Source organism: Mus caroli, chromosome 13 (assembly GCF_900094665.2).
Source record: "Mus caroli chromosome 13, CAROLI_EIJ_v1.1, whole genome shotgun sequence".
Lineage (NCBI taxonomy): Eukaryota > Metazoa > Chordata > Mammalia > Rodentia > Muridae > Mus > Mus caroli.
The window spans coordinates 28,189,702-28,214,464 of record NC_034582.1 but is presented as its reverse complement, the minus strand read 5'-3'; the positions used below and the strand labels follow the sequence as shown (position 1 = coordinate 28,214,464).

The following is a 24,763-nucleotide window of genomic DNA, read 5'->3' as shown; positions in this document are numbered from 1 at the left end:
GGTATGTCTTACAGCTCTGTGTGCTGTGATATTTGAGGCCACTCTGAAAGAAAAATGAAGACAGTTTTAAGGGCAATGTTTAGAACCTGCTCTATATTGCATTGATTTTTCATGGCTACATTTTGCTATTATTCTGCTATTTCTTTCTTCTTGCCAATATTTTCAATTATTTCTCTTCCTCCTCCCCTCCCTTCTTTTCTCCCCTCCCTTCTTCCCTCCCTCTCTCCATCCCTCAGCCCCTTTCTTCCTTCTTTCCTTGCTTTTCTCCATTGGGGATGGAGCTCAGGGCCTTGCTCAGGGCCTCCCTGAGCTCAGTTTGATTGTTTCCAAGTCTTAACACCAATACCAAGATCACCATTTTTAATATCTCCAGCAATCAGTACTCTTTAGAGGTCAAATGGAAAATGTTCTGCCATTTAAAAATAAAGAAAAAAATATCTTCTCTAAAGCTAAGAATTAAATAATAATTATGTTGAGCTGTAAATTAACAACCCAACCTGAAAACATTGGCCTAATCCATACAATGGTGGTTTCTTCCCTTGTATTGTAGGAAGTAGATAACTGACTAAGTTTCTTCCTCAAAACTGAAGTTATGAAGGGTAAAGTACAAATTCAGGAATTTATGTATTCAATTAAACTTAGCTGCTCTAAATATGATGACTGTGTGTTTGGAATAAAGAGTATTCAAGCACCTCTGAAGTCTTTAAGACATGACTATTACTTAGCTTTAGTATAAAGCATTTGAAATTAAACTTGAAGAAATATAATTGTCAATATATTAATGTGGATTGTTATTGAAGTTCATCACTAGAAGATGTGCTTAAAAAGACCTGTACCTGCCAAACATGCTAGTTAAGATAATTCTTTCACAAATAATGGCTCTTCTGTGGCTGTCAATCTTGAGAGGTTATTGCTTCTTTTCTATAATTTCTTTTCTTTTATTAAGTTTCATAAATGACCACTTTAGGGCTCATAGTTGGGCCCTTGGAAGACTCTCTGTGTCTGAATCTACTTAGATTTGATGTCTCAACTGCTGGACTGGTTGTCCTCACATCGCAGAGCACATTGTCTTCCCCAGACACTGTCATGAGAAAGTATTGGTTCCCAAAGCATTTTGACAATCTGAACATTTTCCCTTGAATCTTTGAAAACTACAAATGTATTCTATTTTCCAGGTGCATCAGTAATATAAAGACCATGTCTACACCAGGAATCCTTGGAAATTCAGCATCAGGATCCACTTTCCAGAATGCTGAACAGACAGAGTCTACTGGCAGCAGTAAGCGCAGGGTAGCAGAGGAGTGCTTCCTGAGTGAGGACAACAAAAAGAGCAGAATAGATGTAGTGAGAACAGGGGAAGAGCCCACAGCTAGGACAGAGGAAACCAGACAAGCCAGAAGCCTGGATGATAGACTCCAGGATGGAATGACCACCTCTAGAGAGCAAGACCTGGAAGTCCCACTGGGTAGGAAATGCCTGTTTTTTTCTGGACTTTTAAAGCTTCCTAACTAGTCCATGAAGGATTCCAACTTAACTTCTCTTATCTTAACAGCTTTATGGAGACATATGCCATATTAATATCATCATTATGTTTAACTTGAACAATCTTTGCATAGGCAAGAGAAACAGTTCTGTCTGTCTGACTGCCTACCTTCCTGCCTATCTATCTATCTATCTATCTATCTATCTATCATCTATCTCTTATCTATTTATAATTGATCTATTATCTGTCTATGATCTATTTATTATCAATCTATCTACAATCTATCATCTATTATCTATTTTAGGAATGCATGAATATTATGATATATATATATGTATATATATATATATATATATATATAGAGAGAGAGAGAGAGAGAGAGAGAGAGAGAGAGCCTATAAATATATGTGAGGCCAGAGAAGGGCATCATGTGTCCTGATTTTCCACCATAGTCCTTTGAGGCTGAAGCTTGTGTCCATACCATTGGGTTGCATTGCTAGCTGTTTACTTGGATCCTAGGGATCCAAACTCAGGTCTTTAGGCTTGCGCACAAGACTCTCTTACCTACTGAGATATCTTCCCAGCCGGAATGAAATCTGAAGCAATGAATGCTTCCTGAAGAATTCTCTCATAATTTTTTTCCAGGTATATTTGTGGCATGAGAGGTAAATGTATACATCAAATTAAATTCCAAGAGATTTGTGTTATCTGAATATAAAAATGCTGAATTAATTAAACTTAATTATTAAGTAATACCTAATATTACTATTTAGTATATACTTAGAACAAGATAAGTGCTCAGGAAATATATATTGGATAAATGCCAAGTTTAAATAACTTAGTTGTTTTGGAGCCAAACAATAGTAACTCAAACCTTTAATTCCAGCATTCATGAGGCAGAGGTGGATCTCTGAGTTCCAGGACATCCAAAGCTACACAGAGAAATCATGTTTTAAGAAAAACAAAAACAAAATTGAATGAATGAATGAATTAGTTAATAAAGAACATATCTGTTTCTACTCCCCTCTCTTTATACCCTTGCTGAATGTATGTAGTAGCTGTTTTAATAATTAAATAGGGATGATCAAATTCATGAACAGCAATGGTCACGGGAAAATATGAAGACCATTAGGAGAAATATTATTGAGCAGCTATTTATGTTAAGATTCATGTCAATGTGGACTATCACTTAAATTTACATGGTAGAAGGTGGAAAGTGGGAGAAATTGGATAGTGGTAGAATATAACTTGCATAGTTTTATTGGGTGTTTTATTTCCATTCAGCCAGCAAAAATTCAACTCTGCACTTAAAATGCCACTGAAATAAAGACTAAAACATTTTACAAGAGTCATATACAATATCAAATATTTCAGTGACATAAGGAAATAATTCATGTTTCTCCTCTTCCCTCTATGCTTTAATTAAAATATGAATTATACAGGATCATTTTCCCAAAAGATGGATCAATTAATTTTTCATGGTCAAATGAAAAATGGTCCCGGGCTTGGAAGCATACAAGAAAAAAATAATTGAGGTGCTGGAGATCACACCAAGAATCTCATCCATGCTAAGAGAATATTTCACTGAACATCAGCTCCAGCCCCAGAAATATGACTGACTGCCTTGGAACTTCAGATTTCTTGCTGTTTTGCATTGTCTAAATGTGACCCCAAAGAGTTTGTGAGTGACATTTCTTTTCAAAGACACCAGATAACACATTCTTGAGTTAAAGTCCATTCATACCAGAAGTGGAAATTTATATCTAGTGTCATTAGGAATAAGACAGGTGGCCGATTGTATTTCAGTTTTACATGAGCAGATTTTTACTCTGAGACATGCTACTTGGTGCAGAAAGGAGGGTAGACTTCTTGATGGACAGCCCCTCTCTTGTCATCTTACAGATGACATCCCTGCTCCTGCCGCTCCATTTGATCATCGGATGGTAATGGCCAAACATGCTTCAGTGGACAATCTGTACACCGTGAGCAAATCTGAGATCCTAGGAGGGTGAGTGAGGCTCTGCTTGAACAGCTGCCCCTCAGTAAAATCAGGGAGCCTTCCCGAGGCCGAGCCCAAGATGAAGAAATGTTTGCCGGTCTTGACTTGAGAACTGAAAACACTAAGAAAAAACATTTCAAGAGGTTTTAACCATTTTTGAGAAATGTCACCGGTCCCATAAGGTTGGCATATACTTCTCATTTAACATCGGCTTTATTTGCCATGTCATAAAGTCTGAGAGCAGGAAAAACCCAGTGTGACGCGCCAAAAGGTCCAGGAACTGTCTAAAGCCAGGGTTAGCGCTAGGAGGTGAAATGCATCAGATCCATGCCTTTGCAGTGCCATGGAGTTCATATTTCTGCTGGTTTTTCACTCCTGTTGTTTTAGCTTTAATTGCTATTTCCACCAAGTACAGGATACTAGTTAGTAGTAGACATGTTGGTAGTAAAGTGTTCATTATGCAATAGCTTATCTTTTACTTAGAGGAGACATTGAAACAGGCCAAATACCATTGGATTCTCAACAGTTTTCTTTAGTTCATCTTCTTTTCTTGGGAGTTAGCATACTTATATGTCAATGTGGTCATTTAGGTTAAAAAAGAATCTCACCTAATGTGTATAAGAGACTATAGGCTACTCCGTGGCATTATTGGATGATGGCAGCACCTTTAGGAAGTGAGGTGTATCTGAATGAAATTAGGCAACCAGTCCTGGAAGGGAGAAGTGGAAACTGGACTCTCATCCTTTTCTACCCTTTGCTTCCTTGCTGCCATGAAGTGTGCAGCTTTTCTGCTGCTGTGATGTGCCATGCAGCTGCAGGCCCAAAGCACCAGGGCTGGGTGGGCATAGGCTGAACCCTCTGAACCTAGGAGTCAAAACAAACCTTCCTTCCCTAAGGAAACCTTCCTTCCCTTAGGCTAACTTGTGTATACCTCACGGCTGTGTTCAGCTAACATGAGTCTGGTGTTCCAGCATGGACCGTATGTGGTGGCCTCAGTATCAAGGTCCTTCTAGAATAAGTCATGTGAGAGCCTTAGCATGGAGAGATCACTGGAGTCAGACAGTGAAGGGACACCACTGCTGACCAGGCACTTCTAGGATTAGTGCTAATGAGAAAAAAAGACATTCTCTTATTCATGGTTACATGGGAAGTACTTGTGCCTGTATTCACATGTGCCAGCACAGAGGGCCACTATAGTGAGTGTTGGAATCTAAGCAGTCACTTATGTGCACTCATAGTAGTACAGAGTAATTTTGGGTGCTACTATCCCTGTACATGTCAAGCATGATCATACTCATCTCGGCAGGTGACAGAAATATGCTTTTTTTCTGGTTCTCTATGTTGTTATGAAAGATTCCCTTTCACTCTCTGCCATGAAAGCCACTGTGCGCAGAGCAGAGACCTATGTCCTACCTTGCTTTATTAAATAAGCATTAAGGGAAACAAGCCAAGTTTCCCTTGTGTATGTACTTCTGAATACAGTTACATAAGTGAGAAGCTATAGTATTCTGTTTTCTATTATAATGAAATGCTGGGTACTTTGTGATGACACAAAGTTAAGTTAGTCAGTCTACAATTCTGAAGAATTAGTAGTGTGTTACCAGCATCACTTGGCTATTATGAAGAGCCCTTTTGCTGCATCACATCATAGTAGATGAGAGAGAGAGAGAGAGAGAGAGAGAGAGAGAGAGAGAGAGAGAGAGAACGAATCATATAGAACAGGAAGCCATAGAACAATTGGAGTTTGCTTTGTAATTACTCTTTCTTGACAACTAACTAGGGCACAATAAAAACTATATCAGTTCATTCCCCAAAGCTCTAGTGACACCAATAAGTCCTAGCTCTTAAAGACTCAATGCAACTATCAGCACCTCTGTTGTGAGGACTCAGTTTCTACCACTTGAACTTCTGGGAACACAGTTAAACCATGTCCATAGAAGCAGCTATCTTATAAAGTATTAAGTTGATATCTAAGCTAACATAAAAGTCTTCACTGGGGACTCATTGGCTACAATATGTACTTTTGATTTTATGATTCTATGTGCAAATTGCTATTTTATTTAAATGCAGCTTCTAGAACAATTTTAATCCCTGAATTTTATCCCTGACCCATAAATTGTATTGTTCATATGCTTAAAAATTCCATTTTCTACATTTATATGTATTCAGAAAGTTTTTTTATTATCTGCACTAGTAGTTTTCAAATTTTAGTATGCCTAGGAATCAGATGAATGAACTCTGGGACTATGCCTTCCTGCATGAATAGGACAAATGAAGGGCCCTGGAACAGTATTTTTAATGTTCCATCTATGAGGGGAACATAGGCAACTCAAAGAACTCACCTTGGCCAATGCTATTCTAGATACACTAGATGTACTTGTAAGTTTGCTCACTCACGAGACAAATGCCTAGGCAACTCATACTGTCCACCTGGCAGGGGCTGATACAGGGCCCTGCAGACTACAGTGCCTAACTGAACTGTCGCTTCTTTGGCAGGGGGCGTTTTGGCCAGGTACATAAGTGTGAAGAGAAAGCAACAGGCCTGAAGCTGGCTGCTAAAATCATTAAGACTAGAGGTGCAAAGGACAAGGTAAGGGTGGTGGGAGTTGAGTCTCTAATTTGGACCAGTCTTCACCACACTAATTGACTGTTCCCTTTTCCTCAGGAGGATGTGAAGAACGAGATCAGTGTCATGAACCAGCTGGACCACGTGAACCTCATTCAGCTCTATGATGCCTTTGAGTCCAAGCATGACATCATCCTTGTCATGGAGTAGTAGGTGTCCTCTCCCACCCATCCACCTTCACACACCTTCTGCACAGCACTGATGACTCAGCCAGAACCATGGGATCTGAGTTGCCAGAGACATGGGATCTTGCCAGGGTCAGAAAGGAAATTGCTGTTAAGTGCAGTCTTCCATTGTGACTCACTGATGAGACACAGCAGGACAAAATAGATGTGGCCTATATCTAAACTGTGTCACAAACCAAGGCTGGACTTTATCCTGGGCGGTCTAGAGGAAAGTGGTTTGTGAGCTTTGTCTCCCTCAACAGTTATTTCCCTTATCCTCAAGAGCATGCTCTAAAGCCGTTAGTGGGTGACTGAGATTGGGAGTGTTCCTGAGCCTGTAAGTACTTAAATAACCATGGTAAATAGTAGCTTATAAGTTAGCAGCTCGTCGTAAAATGAAACAATTATGACAATATACGTTGTGTGAATGTGGTCTCTCTTTCAGAATATCTTGTGCTACACTGATCCCAGGTAACAATGAGTAGCTAAACCCTAGCAAAAGGAAGCTGTGCAGGAGGTGGTTAATCATGAATGTAAAGCACATGCCCAGCCCCTGATACTAGGTTAAGCGGCTTCATTTCAGAACCACTTTTGTAAAGATTCAATCAGCTCAGGTGGGAGGTAGACTGCCTGCCTAGTGTGTGTGATGTCTTGGTTTCCATCTAAGTCCTACTGGTGACCACCAGCACACCCACCACAAGATGCAAGTAGTTCTAATTCTGAACAGACATGAAAACTCAGTTCATCTTTATTTCAGTTTTTAGTTTTATTGACCATGGTATAGAAGGCATTTGGAAAACATAAGTATCCAGCATCTGCTACATAAAAGCATTTTGCCGTTACACTTAATCTAAGAACTCAAACTGCGAAGGCTGAGTCTCACTTTCTGTTAACACTGGAATCCCACCTCAGAGTGTCCTTGAGTCCTCTTCATCCCCAATAGCTGCTAAGTGATAGACATGGACTCCCCTAGAGCTGCAGCCACCAGTGACAGGGACTTTGAGACTTTAGTTATGTGACATTGAAGATCATATGTGCAGAAGGTGTACTCAAAGTATCCAACACAAGACTCAAGTAACCCATATGGCAAAGAAGGGAAGGAAATAACTGTGCACGTGTGCATGGGCATGCACACACACACACACACACACACACACACACACACACACCTATGAAAGGGCAATAGGAACTTGGGCAGCAATTGAGCACAAGAAAAGCATGTGGAGTTTAGAGAGTCAGGACTGAGTTTCACCTCTTCCTTCTGCAGTGTGGAGGGTGGGGAGCTGTTTGACCGCATCATTGATGAAAACTGCAACTTGACAGAGCTGGACACCATCCTGTTCATGAAGCAGATCTGTGAGGGGATACGGTACATGCACCAGATGTACATCCTCCACTTGGATCTCAAGGTAGAACACGTTTTTCATCCTGTGAAATGCAAAGCCTTGTTATCTCCTCTGTCACACTGTTTGGGGGACCTGTGAAATATGATGTACCAGCTTTGAAAAGTTGTATTGTCTTTGGTCATGTTTTCAGGAATCAGGAACAACCTGGGTCTCGGCCTCTCTCTCTCTCTCTCTCTCTCTCTCTCTCTCTCTCTCTCTCTCTCTCTCTCTCTCTTCCTCTCTCTCTCTTACTCTGAGCTGTCTTGCTTCTTCACCTAGCCTAGTCATGACCTTCTGGGCTCAAGCTATCTTCTCAATTCAGCTTCCCCAGATGCTGGGACAGACTCGTGTCATACCACTCATCATAATCAGGGTTTTTATCTCATTCTCAACTTCTGTCACCACCTTCAGGGACTGTTATTTGCAGGGTCTGTCTTTGGAGATTTTCCTTGAGATTCTTATAATTACCTACATTAAATCAACACAGGAGTCCATTTCCCTAAAAGTATAGAATTAAAACCAGCTCCATTCTCACAATATTCCTTATTCCTTACTATCAGAGTCCATGGTGGGAGGATTTTACTCTTCAATTCCCAAGTTGTATCTGCCCTTTCCAGATCTTAAAAATCCCCTGTAGCCTCTTGGATTCTTCCAGGAAAGTCTGGCTTGGGACTTACTTTCCTCTGAGTAGAAGCCATGGAGAATGGAATGCAGGCCTGTAGAAGGTGGGGCTTCAATGCCAAAAGCAGAGAGGGTAGTGTTCACAAGTCAGAAAGCATGAGGGAAGCCAGTCCACTTCCTTCCCACTCTTTATCTCTCTCTCATTATGAAGTCTCCAGAACTGGACTGTAAACAGCTCTAGATAAGCCAACAAGAGACTAAGCCTTAATAACCCTGATCCCGTCTGTTAGAGTTACTATCATAAAGTGCATCTTCTTGTGTGGCTTGATCATTTTCTCATTTTCCTGTTTGCACAGCATGACAGTGAGATAAATTTGTATTCCATGCAACATACTGTGTATTGTAAGTCTCCAGGGATGGTACAGCTGAGTAAATCTGGCCCCCTTAAATAGGTTTCCATGGGCCTCTCTTCCAAGAACTTGGCTTCTCTCACTGTCTTGATTTATGTGCTTTGCCTTTCCCATTCACTGTTGCACAGGAGGAGGAAGTGGGGGAAGAGGTACATAAAATGACAAAGTCAGAGGTTAAAAATCATTAGCAAAGTCCTTGGCCAGGATGAATATTCTAATGTGCATTTTCAAGGAGCACTTTTGTTCTCTGTGGATATTCTCCAGATATTCCTAAAGGGATTTGATTGGCCAGGAGCTGACCTATCATAAGTCAAATGACTCCATCTGTGGCTTTGTAACATTGATTGAAGACTTTCAATGGGCAGTTTTAGTTATGGTTTATATATAAAGATAATAATAAAGGTGACAGCTGGATGGGTCGCGAAGGACCTGCTCTTTGGAAGGAAAGACTGAAGAGTGAGCATGCCATCACCACAGGGAGTTGAGAAGTGACTTAAAAGTAATTTCCATTGTAATAATATTTTCTGTAAATATTATCTGTACATAGGTAATAGACCTTATTTAGTTTAAGTATCATAGTAATTATCCTTTTGATGTGCCCTCAAAGATGATTTTTTTACATGCTACAAAAGCATTTTCAGGATACCACGGTATTCTTTGTTAATAGGACAGTTTTGACTTGCTCAGCCCATTATTTAAACACATCTTCAACTGCTCTAGGACAGTACCCACTGCAGTGTTAAAGTGGCTTTTACTCTCAGGCATCTGTTTTAGAGGCATTTTAGGAAAGGGCTTCCAAAGATATTACACACAGCCAAATGGGTGATTAGATATTGATATGGAGACACTACATCATTTCACGAAGTGTGTCTGGGTTTCTGCCTTGCTTGGACCTCCTTTCCACCAGACAGGATGTGGAAGGGGGCGTGGCCCACGTCAGGGATGGGGGGAATCCTGGGCACCTGGCAACTTTGCTAATGCCCAGCTCTTAGTGGAGCTGAAATTAGGATTTAAGGCTTTTTGGCTCTTCTTTGAAAATGCTATTTCTCGTTTTATGGATGACCTTGGCTTTAAATGAAATTACTTATTTTTCCCAGACTTAAAGTTTTCTATCCCAATAAATATAACTACATCTGCAGGACATTCCAGGGACACTGAGTGCTTGATTTTCTTCCCCTCCCCCACGCCTGTCAGGTTAGCAGGGCCAACTTTTACTATCGTCTAACGCCAAGGGAACGTTTAGTCAAGGACTTTAAGCACTGAGACAGAGCTCAGCAAAACCTGGGAATTTTGGAGGATGAAGAATGAACAGGAGACAAAAGCCTTCCTTTAGCATGGGACATTCCCATAGACAAAAGCACCAGGGAAACATCCAGAGGTCAAAGCTGGTCGCATTATATTGCGCATTCAGTGTGGTGGTTTAACTGAATCAGGCCATTTCTCTTGGAACTCGTAAATCTTGAGGGAAATATTGCTTCAAGAAGGAAATATACTTACTACTTCAACAGGAGGAGTGGTCTGTCAGTTCTGAACTGGCCTACACTAGGCTGTCTGGAAAGTGCTAGAGCAGCCTCCTTCCCTTTCTCTCCTCAAGAAGGCCCCTGCCTGAACTCCTGCATTATGGCAATCTCTAAAACCATGAAGAGGGACAGGCAGGGTAATGCAAAGTTGGCAGGCTACCCACAACCTCATCCACCACATAATTAAAGGAGAAAATACCCACACAGACAAGCCAACCCCCGAGTGAAAGGCCTGATATGTTTTTCCTGAGCATCTTGTATTTTTAGTTGTGGTTCAAGGACAATTTGAGTGAAAGATGGTTGTTTTCATTGCTAATGTGTCTCTTTCTCCTGGCAGCCTGAGAACATCCTGTGTGTGAATCGGGATGCTAAGCAAATAAAAATTATTGATTTTGGATTGGCCAGAAGGTATGTCTGTTTGGATGTAAGTACATGGATAGAAGCAGGGGCTGGGAGGCATGTTCATCTTTGCAAAGACATGGCTGATACGCCTCAGATCCCATGCCTCCATTTAGAATTAACTTAATGAAAATCGCATTTACCCTAACCCTGTTAGATCTGAGGTTCAAGCACTGAGGAATATCTACAACACATCTAATAAAAAGATAAGAAATGAAAACCTAGTCCTGTGAAGTTTATTAAGTTAGAAGTTTATTCATTCAGAATTTCTGTTTATCTAAATGTTTGTATTTGTTCCATTTATAAAGAGAAGACTTTAAAATGTTAGTAGTTTAAACAAGACTATAGAGGGGTCTGGTTTCTTAGTGGAACAAAGAAATTACATGGGTGTGTTAACAGCTCAGCGTGTTAATGAGCAGAAAGCAGATGCTGTGAGTTATGCCAGCATCTTGTCAGTTTGGAAAGGGTTACTCTGTCCAAATGCATGTGAGGGACTGAATCAGAATATCTGTCACAGTCTGCATTTAGAAGTTCCAATTATTCAGAGTAGATGTCTCACAGCTGTTTTAGAATATTAAGGTTTTATAGGATTCACTTTTACTTTTGAACACCCCCAGAATGGTTTGTTGGTTTTTGACATTATGCATTTTCTGGTAAAAGTTTATTTATTTTTTAGTTTGCTGTATAACTGAAGTTAATTTTATCTTATAAGTGGTGCCTGTTTTCAATGTTCATTAGTTTTGATTTTTGATTGGCATGCTCAACTCTCACCTTGGTCCCCTCAATTTCAGATACAAGCCCAGAGAGAAGCTGAAGGTGAACTTTGGAACCCCAGAATTTCTTGCCCCTGAAGTTGTGAACTATGATTTCGTTTCCTTTTCTACAGATATGTGGAGTGTGGGTGTCATCACATACATGCTGTAAGCAACTTCCCAGACTCTCACATACTCACCCTTAATCAGTGAATGATCTAGGAGGCTTACACTAGAATGACAGCTTTGACCTATGTCTTCTAGAATATCACCATGCCATCTCCTGTTGCTTAGGTTCTGTTGAGTCTTATAATTGAAATGAGTGAATTCCTTTCCCCATTGAATCTAGGAGGAGAAAAAGATATGTATGTCTTCTCCATGGGTCACCTTAAGTCCCAGAATATGACTAAGAGCCCTAAACATGAGTTTTAAAAACCCTAGGTGTTGATCTGTTTGGATCAGTATACACTGATCTGTTCAGTGCATCTCAGCAACGATGTACTGGAGTTTGCTTTCTGGGTATGCGACAGTACCTTGTCTTGCCAGCCATAAAATACTTGAAAAGAAATTTTATTTTATTGTTGGAGATTTATTCAAGTATAACTGCAACCTTCTTTGCTGCAGTTTCTGGATTGGGGGTTGGGATGAGACACATAGGCAGGGTCCTGGCTGCAGTGATGGACTATATACTTGCAGTTTATTGCTATTTTCCTGCTTTTATTTTTGAATAGCAAAACCAGAAAGCATCCTATCTATAAAGGATTCATGACTGTTTAAAAAAAATACTTACCCTGAACCCTGTGCCTTGTAGACTCAGTGGCTTGTCCCCCTTTTTGGGTGACAATGATGCCGAGACACTGACCAACATCCTGGCGTGCCGGTGGGATTTAGAAGATGAGGAATTTCAGGATATCTCGGAGGAGGCAAAGGAGTTCATCTCCAAGCTCCTGATTAAGGAGAAGAGGTAAAGCAAGTCCATTTCATGTTGTGAGAGAAGAGGTGATTTGGTGCAGGGTGCACTGTGGAGTTAGTGGAATCTGTTCCCTCCATGACATCTATAGTGCATGTGCAGGCTCTGAACTCAGTGAGGCTGGACTCCTTGACCCAGTCTACTCAAGCCCAGGACTGTTTCAGTCATGAGGCTGGATGGGGCTCTAAAGCTTGTCTCTGGTCGGCCTCAGGTGACCTGCCCTCAATCTGTCCATGTCTATAAACATTTATGGGCCAGACAGTGTCATCTGCCTTTTGGACATTATTTCTTTTAATCATAGCCCTTAACTCCCAGAGGGAGAAGTGTCTGTTGTGACTACTTTATGATGAGGCAGTGTGTAGCTAGGATCCAAGAGGAAGGACACTGAACTTGTCCATCTTCCTTCAAGCTCACATTCTAGGCTGCCATACAGTCTTATGTTTTTCTCTCATGCTAAAAACACATTAATTCAAGTTTTAGCAGATGAACAAGGATGATATTGAAATATAGGGGCTTAATTTTAGTGTCACAGAGTAGGATGGACATTGGCAACCCACTTTAGATGGCTTTGTATCTAAATTATATGACAGTAGGTCACATGTAAGGTCTTCTGAGTCAGTAACAGTTGCTTGATTCTCTCGGCAGCCTTTGGACCCATTCATAAACAAGGCTGTGAAGGAAGAGGGAGGATGATGTAAGGGAGAGTGGGAGCATGGGTAATGGGGGATTATGCCAGGACGGGCATTATTTCATGTAAGCACTTAACCGGCCGTCTGTCCCTGGGGAATATGTCAAGGCTGGCATGGAACTCAGTCTGTAGACCAAGCTGGCCTCAAACTCAGAGAGATCTGCCTGCCTCTGTCTCACAGGTGCTGAGACTAAAGGCACATAACACCAGTCTGGCAAGTGATATCTTTTAGAAAGAAGTGATACAAAGCAGTTCACAGCACAATGGAGCCAGTCTGAGCCTCTACAGTGGTGGGTCTTACCCTTCCTAAGGCCGTAACCCTTTGATACAGTTGCTCATCTTGCTGTGACCCCAACCCTCTAATACAGTTTCTCATGTTGTGGTGACCACAATCATAAAATTCTGTTCATTGCTACTTTATAACTGTAATTTAGCTACTGTTTTGAATCATAATGTCAATATTTTTGGAGATAGAAGTTTACCAAAGGGGTAATGACCCACAGGTTAAGAATCACTGCTCTAAAGAATGAGGAGACTTAGCCTAATAAAAACGTCAGTCTGAGGGGAGGAACAATTTAGAGACTTAACTTCTTTGTCCTTGAACTCTAGGCAAAATAATAGCCAAGGTTGTTACTGTTTTACATTGATGGAACCTAGACAATATAGAGATAGAAAAATGCCAATTTCTTTGAACTTTGGAAGATGAAGAACTCTGCATTTACTGTGAACTGTGTGTGTGATGTGTGTATTTTAAACTTCTGGTTACTCCTGTTGTGTGTGAAGACAATCATCACAATTTGATGTAAAGAAAGAGAGGCTGAGAGCCATGATGAAGTCAAATGGCGAGTGCAGAACAGATCCAGAAATGAGTTTTCTGAACTTGGGCATCTGAGTCCTGTCCACTGCCACAGTCTGGGGTCTCTTAAGTATCCAAGAAATATCAGATAACAGATGAATGGCTGACTTAGCTCTCAAAGTCAACACTTGGTTGACATTTAGGCCAAATATCACTGTCATCAAATAAATATCTGGGGTACAAAAATGAACCTGAAATATTATTAGAAGTCACTTACAGGTACAATCTTAATAACCTTTTAATAGATCTTAAACATTTTTTATTAGCGTGTAGGAATGATAATCTTTCAACACTATCCCATGGAGTGGTCAAGGGACCCAACAGCAAAACCTTAGGATACTAAGTAGAACCATGTGGAGTTGCTGGACTGAGGAGTTTTTAATATTTTCTGCATGTTCAGGGCACTATAATGGTGATTTTTCTCAATAACTTCATTGCAAGTGAAGACTTACACTTCAATATTTGTCATTTACTAAAGAAATTGTATTAAAGCAATCCTCCATATCGAAGCTTTGTGACTGCTTGGAATTATTTGATGTTTTTGCAGAAGCATATTTCAAATTGTTGCAATCAGTTTTTAATTTGAAAGGTTATTTTTAATGTGGTATTTATCAGCAACCAAGTAAGTTTATAAGTTTTAGAGTTATGATATAAGACATTTTTATCACTCTTCATGTTATTTTTCTTTAAAATTTTGTAAACCTTTTTTCATCTCCAAAAGAACACAATTTCTTTATAGAGTAATCTAATATGTTCTATTATAATTATAGTAATTCCTCCTGTTCTAAATTCTTCAAAACTCCTTCATTCAAATGTTAACAGACATATTCAAATGACTTCTCACCTAAATTGCTTTTGTATTCATTGAGAATTACTGTAGCATTTTATTCTTATAAATAAGAAATGTGCATATATTTTTCAATAGTCTGTTAAGAATCCATTTTATGAAGCTCAGATGTCATATCAAAGAATAATTGTTTATATTTGATAAAACACTTCATTTTTAATAAGAACTTGATTATTGTCCTGCCTGTATTACCAGTGTTGTTACTGTGGTTAGAACTGATGGTCACCTCTGGATGTTTTCATACCACACAATTCCAGAAGACAAAGCTTGAATGTAGGTTAGCTCTACTGTACCAAAACCTATGACTAGAGCCAGAGATAGACTGCTCATGAAGGTGGCCTTCGGTGTGTTCCTTTAACATGCTTCTCAATTTCCCTTTAGTTGGAGAATAAGTGCCAGCGAAGCTCTCAAGCACCCATGGTTGTCAGACCACAAGCTCCACTCCAGGCTGAGTGCACAGGTGACCATGTTTCCTGTTTCCTCTTTGCTTCCCATTTGCCTGTCTCATCAGATGTGACAGTCACCTCAGCCTTAAATGAGATTTCTCTTAATGTCTTTGTTTACAGCCTCAAATCTTGTGCTAGAAATATATTGCTTGGAGTATTTTTATTGAGATATTAATGTTATATTTTACATATGTTTCATATATTACATTTAGCATTATGAAATCACTGTATCTGTTGTAAAATATATCATACCACAAACTCACACTTGTATACAGATATCAGATGGTTTGGGCTATATAAACACAGTTTAGAGAAGATAGCCTGAAGTACGTTTAGGAGAACTTTCTCCCTAAAAAATTTACAACTCTAAATTCTCTATTTACCTTGCATACTTTCTCCTCCTCTGGCCACCAGATCTTAGTTACAATACTAAGCTTGGAATGAACATATGTTTGAACATACATGAAAGAGATTTTTATTGGAGACTAAAGACTGAAGTAATTTTGAGGGTAATTGAGCACACCGTGCTAATCTCTTATAGGGAAATCTGTCCCCATCACCTTAATCTTTGTGTTCCGACTCCCTCATCTGTCCTTTTGGGACAGAATCTAAACTTCAGAATTACATGTCTGCTTGTATCCTAAATGTTTCCACTTGGGTCTTCTCAGTCCAAAGCCACACTCTTCTCCATCTTCTCACTTTCAACCATCCTTCCAGCAAAGAACGTCCATTATGAGGCACAGTCAGCTCATGAGCATTTCCGGTTTCCTTCCTCTCTCAGTCCTCTATTTCATATTTGATTAACCTGAAAGTTCTGCACCTTGTATGTTCTAATTACATTAGGAATCTCTCCAGCTCTCTGTATGCCTTGTTTCCCTAGCCTGAGACACCTGCTCCCTGCATTGCTTCCATCAACTCCTAACTGGGCTTCTCTGCCTCGTATGCTTGTCTCTTCTAAATAGCCATAGATTATAGAGATAATCCAACAGCAGATTCACTGTACTGAGTAACTTTGCTCACTATGTAGGCTGTCTAACTGGGATAGATGAACATGGAGGCAGCATGCAAGCTCCACCTTCCAGCCTCAGGCTTGTGAGGATGTCTCTAATGTGTGCGTCGTGGGATGGCTGGTGTCATGCCTAGGGTAGTACATACTCTCTACACTTTCATTTCCTTCTGCTCTCCTCCTCATTGTCCACACACCCTAGGGTTTGGAAAGGAACTTCTCTCAGACCAGCAAACCTTGGAATGACTGTGTGTCAGGTTCTCACTTTTTCCACAGCCACATTTTATTGAAATTAAATCTACATCTAAATTCAGCATCAGTACTGAGTTTTATTTGTGTCTGAATATACCTTTCCTTGATAATTGGTACTGATGCCAAATAAAAATAGGCTCATTACCTAGCCAGCACCTCACCCAGACTGCATAAACTGCTTATTAGGGCAACCAATCTATTTTGAGCCCATTTTCCACCAATGTATTTTTAACCAGGAGTCTAAATACACATTGACATGTCAGGACAATATAGAAACCACAGCGAGGAATTAATGACACTATACAGGCTGAAAAATGCTTAGAAATATTTTAAATCATGGGACTACAGCTACAAAATCACCTTTGAGTTATGCCCCCCAGCTGGTGATACCCGAGGCAGATAGATATTACAAGAAAATAATTTTTCAAATGTCTGTGCGTACATCTAGTTTTCAAAGTTATACTTACATGGCACTGAATCTAACTGCTTTATGAAGACGAACACATGTAACCCTCATGCTGACCTGACAGCCCTGGCATTATTACTGTCCCTGTTGTATTGTTACATACACTGAGGAAGGCCAGGGAAGTGTTGTGATAGCCTGAATCATGTTTCCAGACTCACTCTAATACTATCTAAATGTAGTGTTCCTGGGTCACAATATCCAACCAGTACATTTTAATTTTCAAAGAAATACAGGTTGATAGTAAGACCATAAGGAAACCCTAACAATGGGATCTTTATAAGAAGAGTCTTCACGAGAAGCCTGAGCAGAGGACTCAGACACATGGCTGCTTCCTGTCTCCTGCCTTGTGATGTTTGTCCTACAGAAGAGTCAATGGCCAGGTGCAGCCTTTTGACCTTGGACCTCACAAGTCATGATCCAAACTAAACCTTGTTTCCTAAGGGCTAAAAAAAAAAAATAAAAAAAAAAAAAAAAAAAAGAAAAGAAAGAAATACAGGTTGAACATCCCTTATCTACAATGCTTGAAGGCCTGAAGAGTTTCAGATCTTGGATCTCTTCAGATTTTGGAATATTTGCATATACATAATAAGATATCTAAAGGAAGGGACCCCATCTTGGCATGGAATCCTCTTGTCTCATTCACATCTTATGCATACATCTTCAGGAAAGAGTGTGCAGTTTTCAACACACCTGCAGTTTGATCACTACGTAGCATACGAGGTCAGATGTGGGCTTTTCTACTTATGAGTCGTGTTGTTGACACTCAAGAAGTTTTAGATTTTGAAGCATTTCAAATCTCAGAGTTTTAGATTAGGAATACTAAACCTGTGTTGAGACTAAACTTTTGCAGTTTCACTTTTGAAATAACCTGGTTCTTATATGTTCTCAAAAAATATACGAATTTACATTTATATTAAAATACAATTTTAATTCTGATCAAAACTACCATTTTAACCATTTATTTTAAAGTAGTTTGTGTTTTCTTGCTATCTCTTTTAATTGCTGAATGTTGAAAAGCCCTCAGTTCGCCTTTGATCAGCTGGACATGCCGTCTTCTTTTAAGAAGCATGTTTTTCTCTCTTAGAAATTGAGGGCTGGAAGTTCTCTGCTTTCTGGCCCGGGCTCTGACGACACACTCTGCTCTGTCTTATGTCCCCAAGAACACACCACACATCCTCATCAGAAGCAACGCTCTTAACTCTCCGAACTCACCAGGCACCTCCTACAAAATTCCTTGGCACTCTGGAGCCAGAAGAAAGAAATGTACCTAAGAATAATGTGACTTCTTTTCTCCTACAACAAATCTTCCTTCTCCCTTTCTTCCTGTTCTTGGATCTACTAACAGATCCTGTTCTTCTCCTAGTGAATGTAAAATGCCATAGGCCACCAATACTCCACCAAAGGATTTCCTCATTTCCAACTTCTGTATTAGTCATCTTTCCAGTGCTCTAACAAATGTAGGAGATGATGAAGTTCTTGTGATAAGTTTTTTTTAAATTTTGCATCACAACTATAATCTCATTACTATTGGACCTGTGGAGATATAGAGCAAGAGAGTTCACTTTGTGACCAGGAAGAGAAAGACAGAAAGAACAAGTTATCATCCCCTCAAGGTCATGCTCCCCAGTGCAATTTAGAGGTTCCACCACCTCCCAGTAACACACTGCAGGCTGGAAGCTAAGCCTTTATTTAGCTCAGGGACCTGGGGGAGGGGCAGTTAAGATCCAAACTGTATCATGACAATCTATAATCAGAAAGTTTTCACACATCTCCCACTATCCACACCAAGACAATACACTAGCAGCCACAGCTGTACTAATATACCCTACACACCAAACTTGTCTCCATCACTCCTTGCATCCTGTTGACTAAGGCTAAGGTTCAATACCACCTCCTTTACAATGGCTGTAGAGTCTCCATCTGAGGCTTTGTCTGTCCTCTTAAATCTTCTGATGCCTCTTAACATCCCTTCATCTACTACCCTGATCTTACCTGAAAGTAGCTGTACTCTTTGTCATGCCCCAGTGACATGAATACTGGCTCCTTTGTTTTGCCAAAGTAGACTTTGAGCAAACATACATTTTCAAATTAAATGTAAAGAGGGAGTAGTAAGTGGGTGGATGCTGGCTTCAATGGAAGGAAGGGAAGTGATGTTGGGATGTTCCAGTAGATGAGGGCAGGTATTCCTAGCAGAAGGCTGCTAGGAGTTTTATTCTCTTGGATGTTGCTGGGAGAGCACCATGAACCCAGTGGGTATTTTTCAGTTCTTCCCATGCCCTCTTACTGTAAGTTGGAAACTGATGAAAACTGTTCTAACCCTTTCCCTCCAACGTCTCTTGTTTCCTTAGAAGAACTGCAACTCTGGTGTTCTGAACCTCATGACCAAATAATCCATGAAAAGAGCCTATTTAAAAGGTTGGTTTTAAGTCTCTCCAATCTCCTCCTATGGGAACAAATAAAGTCACATTTGTTTGGGAATAACTGGGATTGCACCCCAGGAAAATCTGTCTTCCATGTGATTTTAAGGTCTTGAAATTGTTTTCTGAGTGATGTCTATAGATTGCTTACGTGAATGGAGTAATTGGGTATTTCTTGTGTGGACATTGAGGATTACAGGGAGTGTTTGAGCTGGCGGGCTCCAATCAGGTTATTGTGTTTTCTTCACTTCAGCTTTACCATGTCCCAGTGGAGGGAGTGCAGTTCCCCATTGTGTGGATTGTAGATAGCTCAGCGCCACAGCTTGTGGCCCCTTTGAGATAACACAGGTAGAGCCCTGAGACTTCCTAGCAGAGTGGGATCCAGACTTTGCACAGAAATTATCTCAGGTCACCCTTACAGTTGTGTAATGTCAAGGGCAGTGAGTGATGCTTGGGGGAACAAAATAGCTCACCTGAAGATGTGCACCCTTAGCTTGAAAATAGTGGCATGAGATAGATACCCTGCGTTTTCAGAAGCTAAAGGCTGCATTCCCCCACATAGCAGCTGCCTCTCATTATGGCTTTGCTCTCTGACCCCAAGAAACTACACACATCATCACTGCACACATCATCAGTGAACATACATTACTGCACACACATCACTGCACACACATCACTGCACACACAACACTTCGCACACATCACTGCACACATTATCACTGCATACATCATCACCACACACACATCACCGCACATATCATCACTGCACATATCATCTCTGCACACATCACCACACACACATCACTGCACACATCATCACTGCACACACATCACTGCACACATCATTACCACACACACATCACTGCACATATCATCACTGCACATATCATCTCTGCACACATCACCACACACACATCACCACACACATCATCACCACACACACATCACTGCACACATCATCACCACACACACTGACACAGTTGGGTTGAATTATTAAGGGATGTCTTTATGTATGCCTTCTTTGATACTAATAGTGAATTCAAGGCAAATTCTAGAAAAGACTTAAAACAAGAGAACACCAACCAAGAGAGACTTCAAATTCCCACAATTTAGTGTTTGAGAGGAGATATTGTCCTAATCTTAGAAAGCCTATCATCATTTTTGCAGCTTAATTCTAACACATGGCTATATTTTTGCAACAAACTGCTTCTCTGTCTGTCTGTCTGTCTGTCTGTCTGTCTGTCTGTCTGTCTCTGTCTGTCTGTCTCTCTCTCTCATCTTGTGGGGCTGGGACAAACCCAGAACCATCTGAGCTGTAACTCCAGCTCTAACTCATTTCAATCTTTCATTCTGATCTGCATTTTTCTGGGCTCAGAGTTTCTGCCTGTCTGTCTGCCAGGATATATTCTTTTAAGTGGACTTGAATCTTTTGGAGAATATGATGGGCAGGGAATAAATCACGGCATCATAGTCAACGACTCAAACCAGGGTTTGGAAAACACACAGTCTTCTGTGTCAGAGTTATTTAAGTGTCTGTCATTTAAGTAAGACTCTATGAACAGTCAAGAAGGTTTGGGATTTGTGTGTACAAGACATTCTTGTTTGTCAAAAACTGTTGTGCAATAAACTGCTTGGAAGCAGAGGAGCAGAGGAAGGTATCACTTTAGGTCCATAGGGACCCAGGCCTAAGTGACAGCCCCAGCCGTGGCCTGTACTAGGAGCTGTGAACAGTCAGGGCCGCAGAGCAACCAAATAGTGCTAGTCAGTGCTAGTCCCCATCTCTGTTCTCCCCCAGCCTTTTCTTTAGAAGCAGCTTTGTCCCCAGCCACCACAAACCCCCTGGGTTTGCCACAAACCACCTTCCCACAGAGTCCTGGAGTCACTTTTGAGGCCTGGTGGGAATGAACATACTGGGTGACAGGAGGTTGCATTCCAAGGCAGGCCTGTCGCCAGGGTCTGTGGGGAAAGAATGAAGAGGAAATGGTGGTGGGAGGAGGTAAAACCCTTCCGTGCCAAAGCTGTCACTTTGAACCCAGGGTGATGGAAGACAGTGCAGCCCATGCGGAGACAGCAGCGGAAGAGCTGAGCTGGTCACACCGTACAGCTGGGTACACTCTGCTGGAATTACTGAGACCGGGCAGGTTTGCCTCCTGATGGTCTTGTGGGCTGCCTGCCTCCCTTCCCTGGGTTCCTTCAGTCTCCCTTGGCCTGTGTGAGTCTCCCTTGCAGACCAGGCAGAATGGCTTCAGATCTGCCAATCTACACAATCCACATGCTTCATTATTCAGTTGTGTTCTCTTTATTCTCAGCTCCTGGGGTAGAAGCTAGCCTCCTGCTTCATGAGCATGGAGTCTATTACGGAACCCCTATTTAAAATTAATAAATAAATTTAGAGTATTAACTCAGAGGGCAAACATCAGACCAGCTTTGTCTGTAGAATAAGTTCAAGGTCAGGCCAGGTGTCTTATTAAAACCTGTCTTAAAATGTAAAACTATAAAAGTGAGTCAAGGCTACAGCTCATTGGCATGCTGCTTACCTAGAATGTGTAAAGCCCTAAGTTCAATTCTCTGCACCATACAAAAAGAAACAGAAGGGGCGTGTGTGTGTGTGTGTGTGTGTGTGTGTGTGTGTGTGTGTGTGTGTATTTCCACTGAGCAAACCCACTTGAGATGAATGAGGTTTCTCGAAAGATCTTATATGTGAAACTAATATTTAAATTAAATACTTATTTTTTAAAACCTGGGAGTTAAAGATTATTCTTATGGAAAAGAAAGAGATGTAAGTCCTATGAACAAGGCACAGTTTATAATGTAAATGGAGACACACAAGTCTCTTTTGATCCATTAGAGGTTTCTTGATGCACCAATAAAACACCTTGAAAACAAGCCTAGTGGCTTTCGATTAAACATACCCAACCTTGTGTCTTTTCTCATTTATGTGGCATAAAAATTGAGTTGTTGCTCAGTGGTTAGGCCAGGCAGGAACAGTGTATAAGCCTCAGTCAGAGATATAGTCAGCTCCTTTTGTGTGGCTTTTATCTGTGGATCCATTCAAGTGTAGATAGAAAATATTTGCAGAAAAACACTGTGTCTGTGCTGAATATACCCACTCTTTCCTTATCACTGTTCCATAAATAATGGGGTATGATTATTCATGTGCCATTATATTGCTAGCACCATTAGCCACCTAGAGATGATTTTAAACATGTAGGGATTTGTATGTAGGTTTTACACAATTATTTTGGGCCACTTTATATGTGGAATTTGGCTTCTGTGGCTTCTGGCATCTGTGGGAGGGTCAGTGGAACACTCACCCCCATCCCTATATGATAGGTGACCAAATTCCCTGCCCAGCACAAATGCTCACTTTGATGCTGAAATGGAGTTGACTGTGGACTGATGACAAGAGCACAGGAGTGGCTGTGCTTCAGATGAAACAAAGAGGGCCTTGTCCTTCAGCATTGCAAATAATGTTAAAATACTCACAGGGACTTAAAAAAAAAAAACCCAGCCCTGGTGTGCAATGGAATTTGTCAAACGCTCTCTTTCTGTCTCACACACATACACACATACATTATGAAAAGTCCTCTGTGGTTTTCCTAAGGGGCACAACCAGCTAATTACAATTTTAAAGTCCTGCTGAATTAACAAGACTGGTATTTTGTTTGCTTTGCAGGAAAACTGCTGCGGTTGCTGCTGCTTTGAGAAGGCTTTTGGAAAAATCAGCAGTTCTGGTGCCTTGACCCCTGGGATGACTGGCAGCCATAGCATGGGCAGCCTTGAACTTGAACTGGAGAGGCTTTGCTGTGCTCAGTGGGTGACCCAGGGCTGCTCCCTAGGGGCCCAGGCAGATGCCCACATCCCACTTAGTGTTCAGAGGGGAAGATGTTTCTCTGCCTTTTTGGCTTCTTGTGTTTCAATGTTTGTTTTTAGTTTGGGATGTTAGTGGGGCAGCGGATATGTTATGCTGTTTCTTGGACTACCAGAGTGGTGCTGGAGACACAAAATCTGGAGGATGCATTGGAGGAGAGAAAACGACTTCTAGTCCTTGCGCTATGTTTCTCAAGGGGGGAATTGTATTGACAGGAAAATTCTAAGATGTGGACCCATATTTTTTTTTGTGGTTTGAAACAAGGTGAATTCAATGGATTATTGGCTTGCTGGAACATAAGGCTTCTTTCTAAGGCAAGATCAGCCATCATATGTGGTACCTTCCATACATCCTGAACTCTCTCTCTCTCTCAAGTGCAACAGTTTCTACCCAGTAGCTGATTCCATGTTCAGATTCATGCCCCACCATTTTACAGGGTGCCCCTTGCTCTGGTCTAATGTGCAAGTTCATCCCCATTAAACATGGTGGTTTGAGGAGGTAAGTATTTGTGCTTAGTCTTTAAAATGACAACCATCAAAAGACAGCCATAAGAGCTTCCCTCAAGACCTAGGTGTCACCAGTAGGAGCTGGGTCTGTGCATCCAGGGGAAATACAATGTGCGTTGTTCAGGGGCAGTGTCTAGAAAGTGACTCCAGCCTTTGGGAAAACTGAAACACTTGAAAGATCATTAATCATAGCTACACAAATTCAAAACTATGCAAACTCCCATAGGAGTCAATGGCTCTAAGGGTAAGGCAAAACCTATTTCTGATTACAAACATTTTATTTTTTTGAGACGAGGTCCTAATTATGAAGCCTTGGCTGGCCTGAAATTTGCTATGTAGACCAAGCTGGCCTCAAACTCATAGAAATCCGTTTATATCTACTCTAGAGTGCTGGGATTGAAGACACACCACTACCATGCCTGGCATTGGTTGCAAAGTTCTTATTTCCAAGCTCATGGGCTACTTGCTGTCAGATATGGAATATATGAGTACCACTGTAGGTGGCCTTTAGGGAACAGGATGTCTTGGGGCAAGACTTTGCAAAACTCCCTGAAATTCCACTGACATTCAGGCTCTCATTTCCCAATGGCCATTGAGTTTAGTTCAGCCAAACAATGCCCCCAGTTTTAGCCACAAATTGATGTCATAATTGCAATGGTAAGAATAGCCAAGTGGCCCTGTCACCCAGGGCTGACTTGAGGCCCTTGACTAAACGCCAAACCCTCATATCCATAAGCATGCCCACCAATAGCTAACACCTCCTCATTGCCTTTCACGCTCTGCTCCGAAGTAAAGGGGAAGTAGGTACCATTTAGTGAAGGCCAGTATCATTTCACTGTTGTGCTATCTGTAAAACACTGCTTGTTCCAACCAGTGTTCCCAGGCTGCGACACAGACACATGCTCCTTTCTTTTGGCCCATGCATCATCCAAGGTTGGTTTTTAATACCCCCACTTTAAGCTTAAAATCTTCTTCTTCTTCTTCTTCTTCTTCTTCCTCCTCTTCCTCCTCTTCCTCCTCTTCCTCCTCTTCCTCCTCTTCCTCCTCTTCCTCCTCTTCCTCCTCTTCCTCCTCTTCCT

The 24,763-nt window shown here is 41.0% G+C and overlaps 1 protein-coding gene across 3 annotated transcripts in view; it reads left to right on the top strand.

Annotated features, from left to right (window-relative positions):
• Positions 1-24,028, top strand: part of LOC110308670 (myosin light chain kinase family member 4) — a 71,474-nt gene extending 47,446 nt beyond the window's left edge. Inside the window, exons 4-14 of one of the 3 annotated variants that reach the window (XM_029468473.1) lie at positions 1,176-1,465; positions 3,386-3,491; positions 5,979-6,072; positions 6,148-6,257; positions 7,540-7,681; positions 10,546-10,616; positions 11,399-11,527; positions 12,171-12,323; positions 15,102-15,180; positions 19,239-19,305; positions 22,984-23,070. In XM_029468473.1, coding sequence (XP_029324333.1) covers positions 1,176-1,465; positions 3,386-3,491; positions 5,979-6,072; positions 6,148-6,257; positions 7,540-7,681; positions 10,546-10,616; positions 11,399-11,527; positions 12,171-12,323; positions 15,102-15,180; positions 19,239-19,280 — 1,216 coding nt within the window. In that variant the 3' untranslated portion in view covers positions 19,281-19,305; positions 22,984-23,070. Of the gene's footprint in view, positions 1-1,175; positions 1,466-3,385; positions 3,492-5,978; positions 6,073-6,147; positions 6,258-7,539; positions 7,682-10,545; positions 10,617-11,398; positions 11,528-12,170; positions 12,324-15,101; positions 15,181-19,238; positions 19,306-22,983 lie in introns of all 3 variants that reach the window. The other 2 variants (XM_029468472.1, XM_029468474.1) reach the window with 2 other exon arrangements.
• The last annotated feature ends 735 nt before the right edge of the window (positions 24,029-24,763 follow it).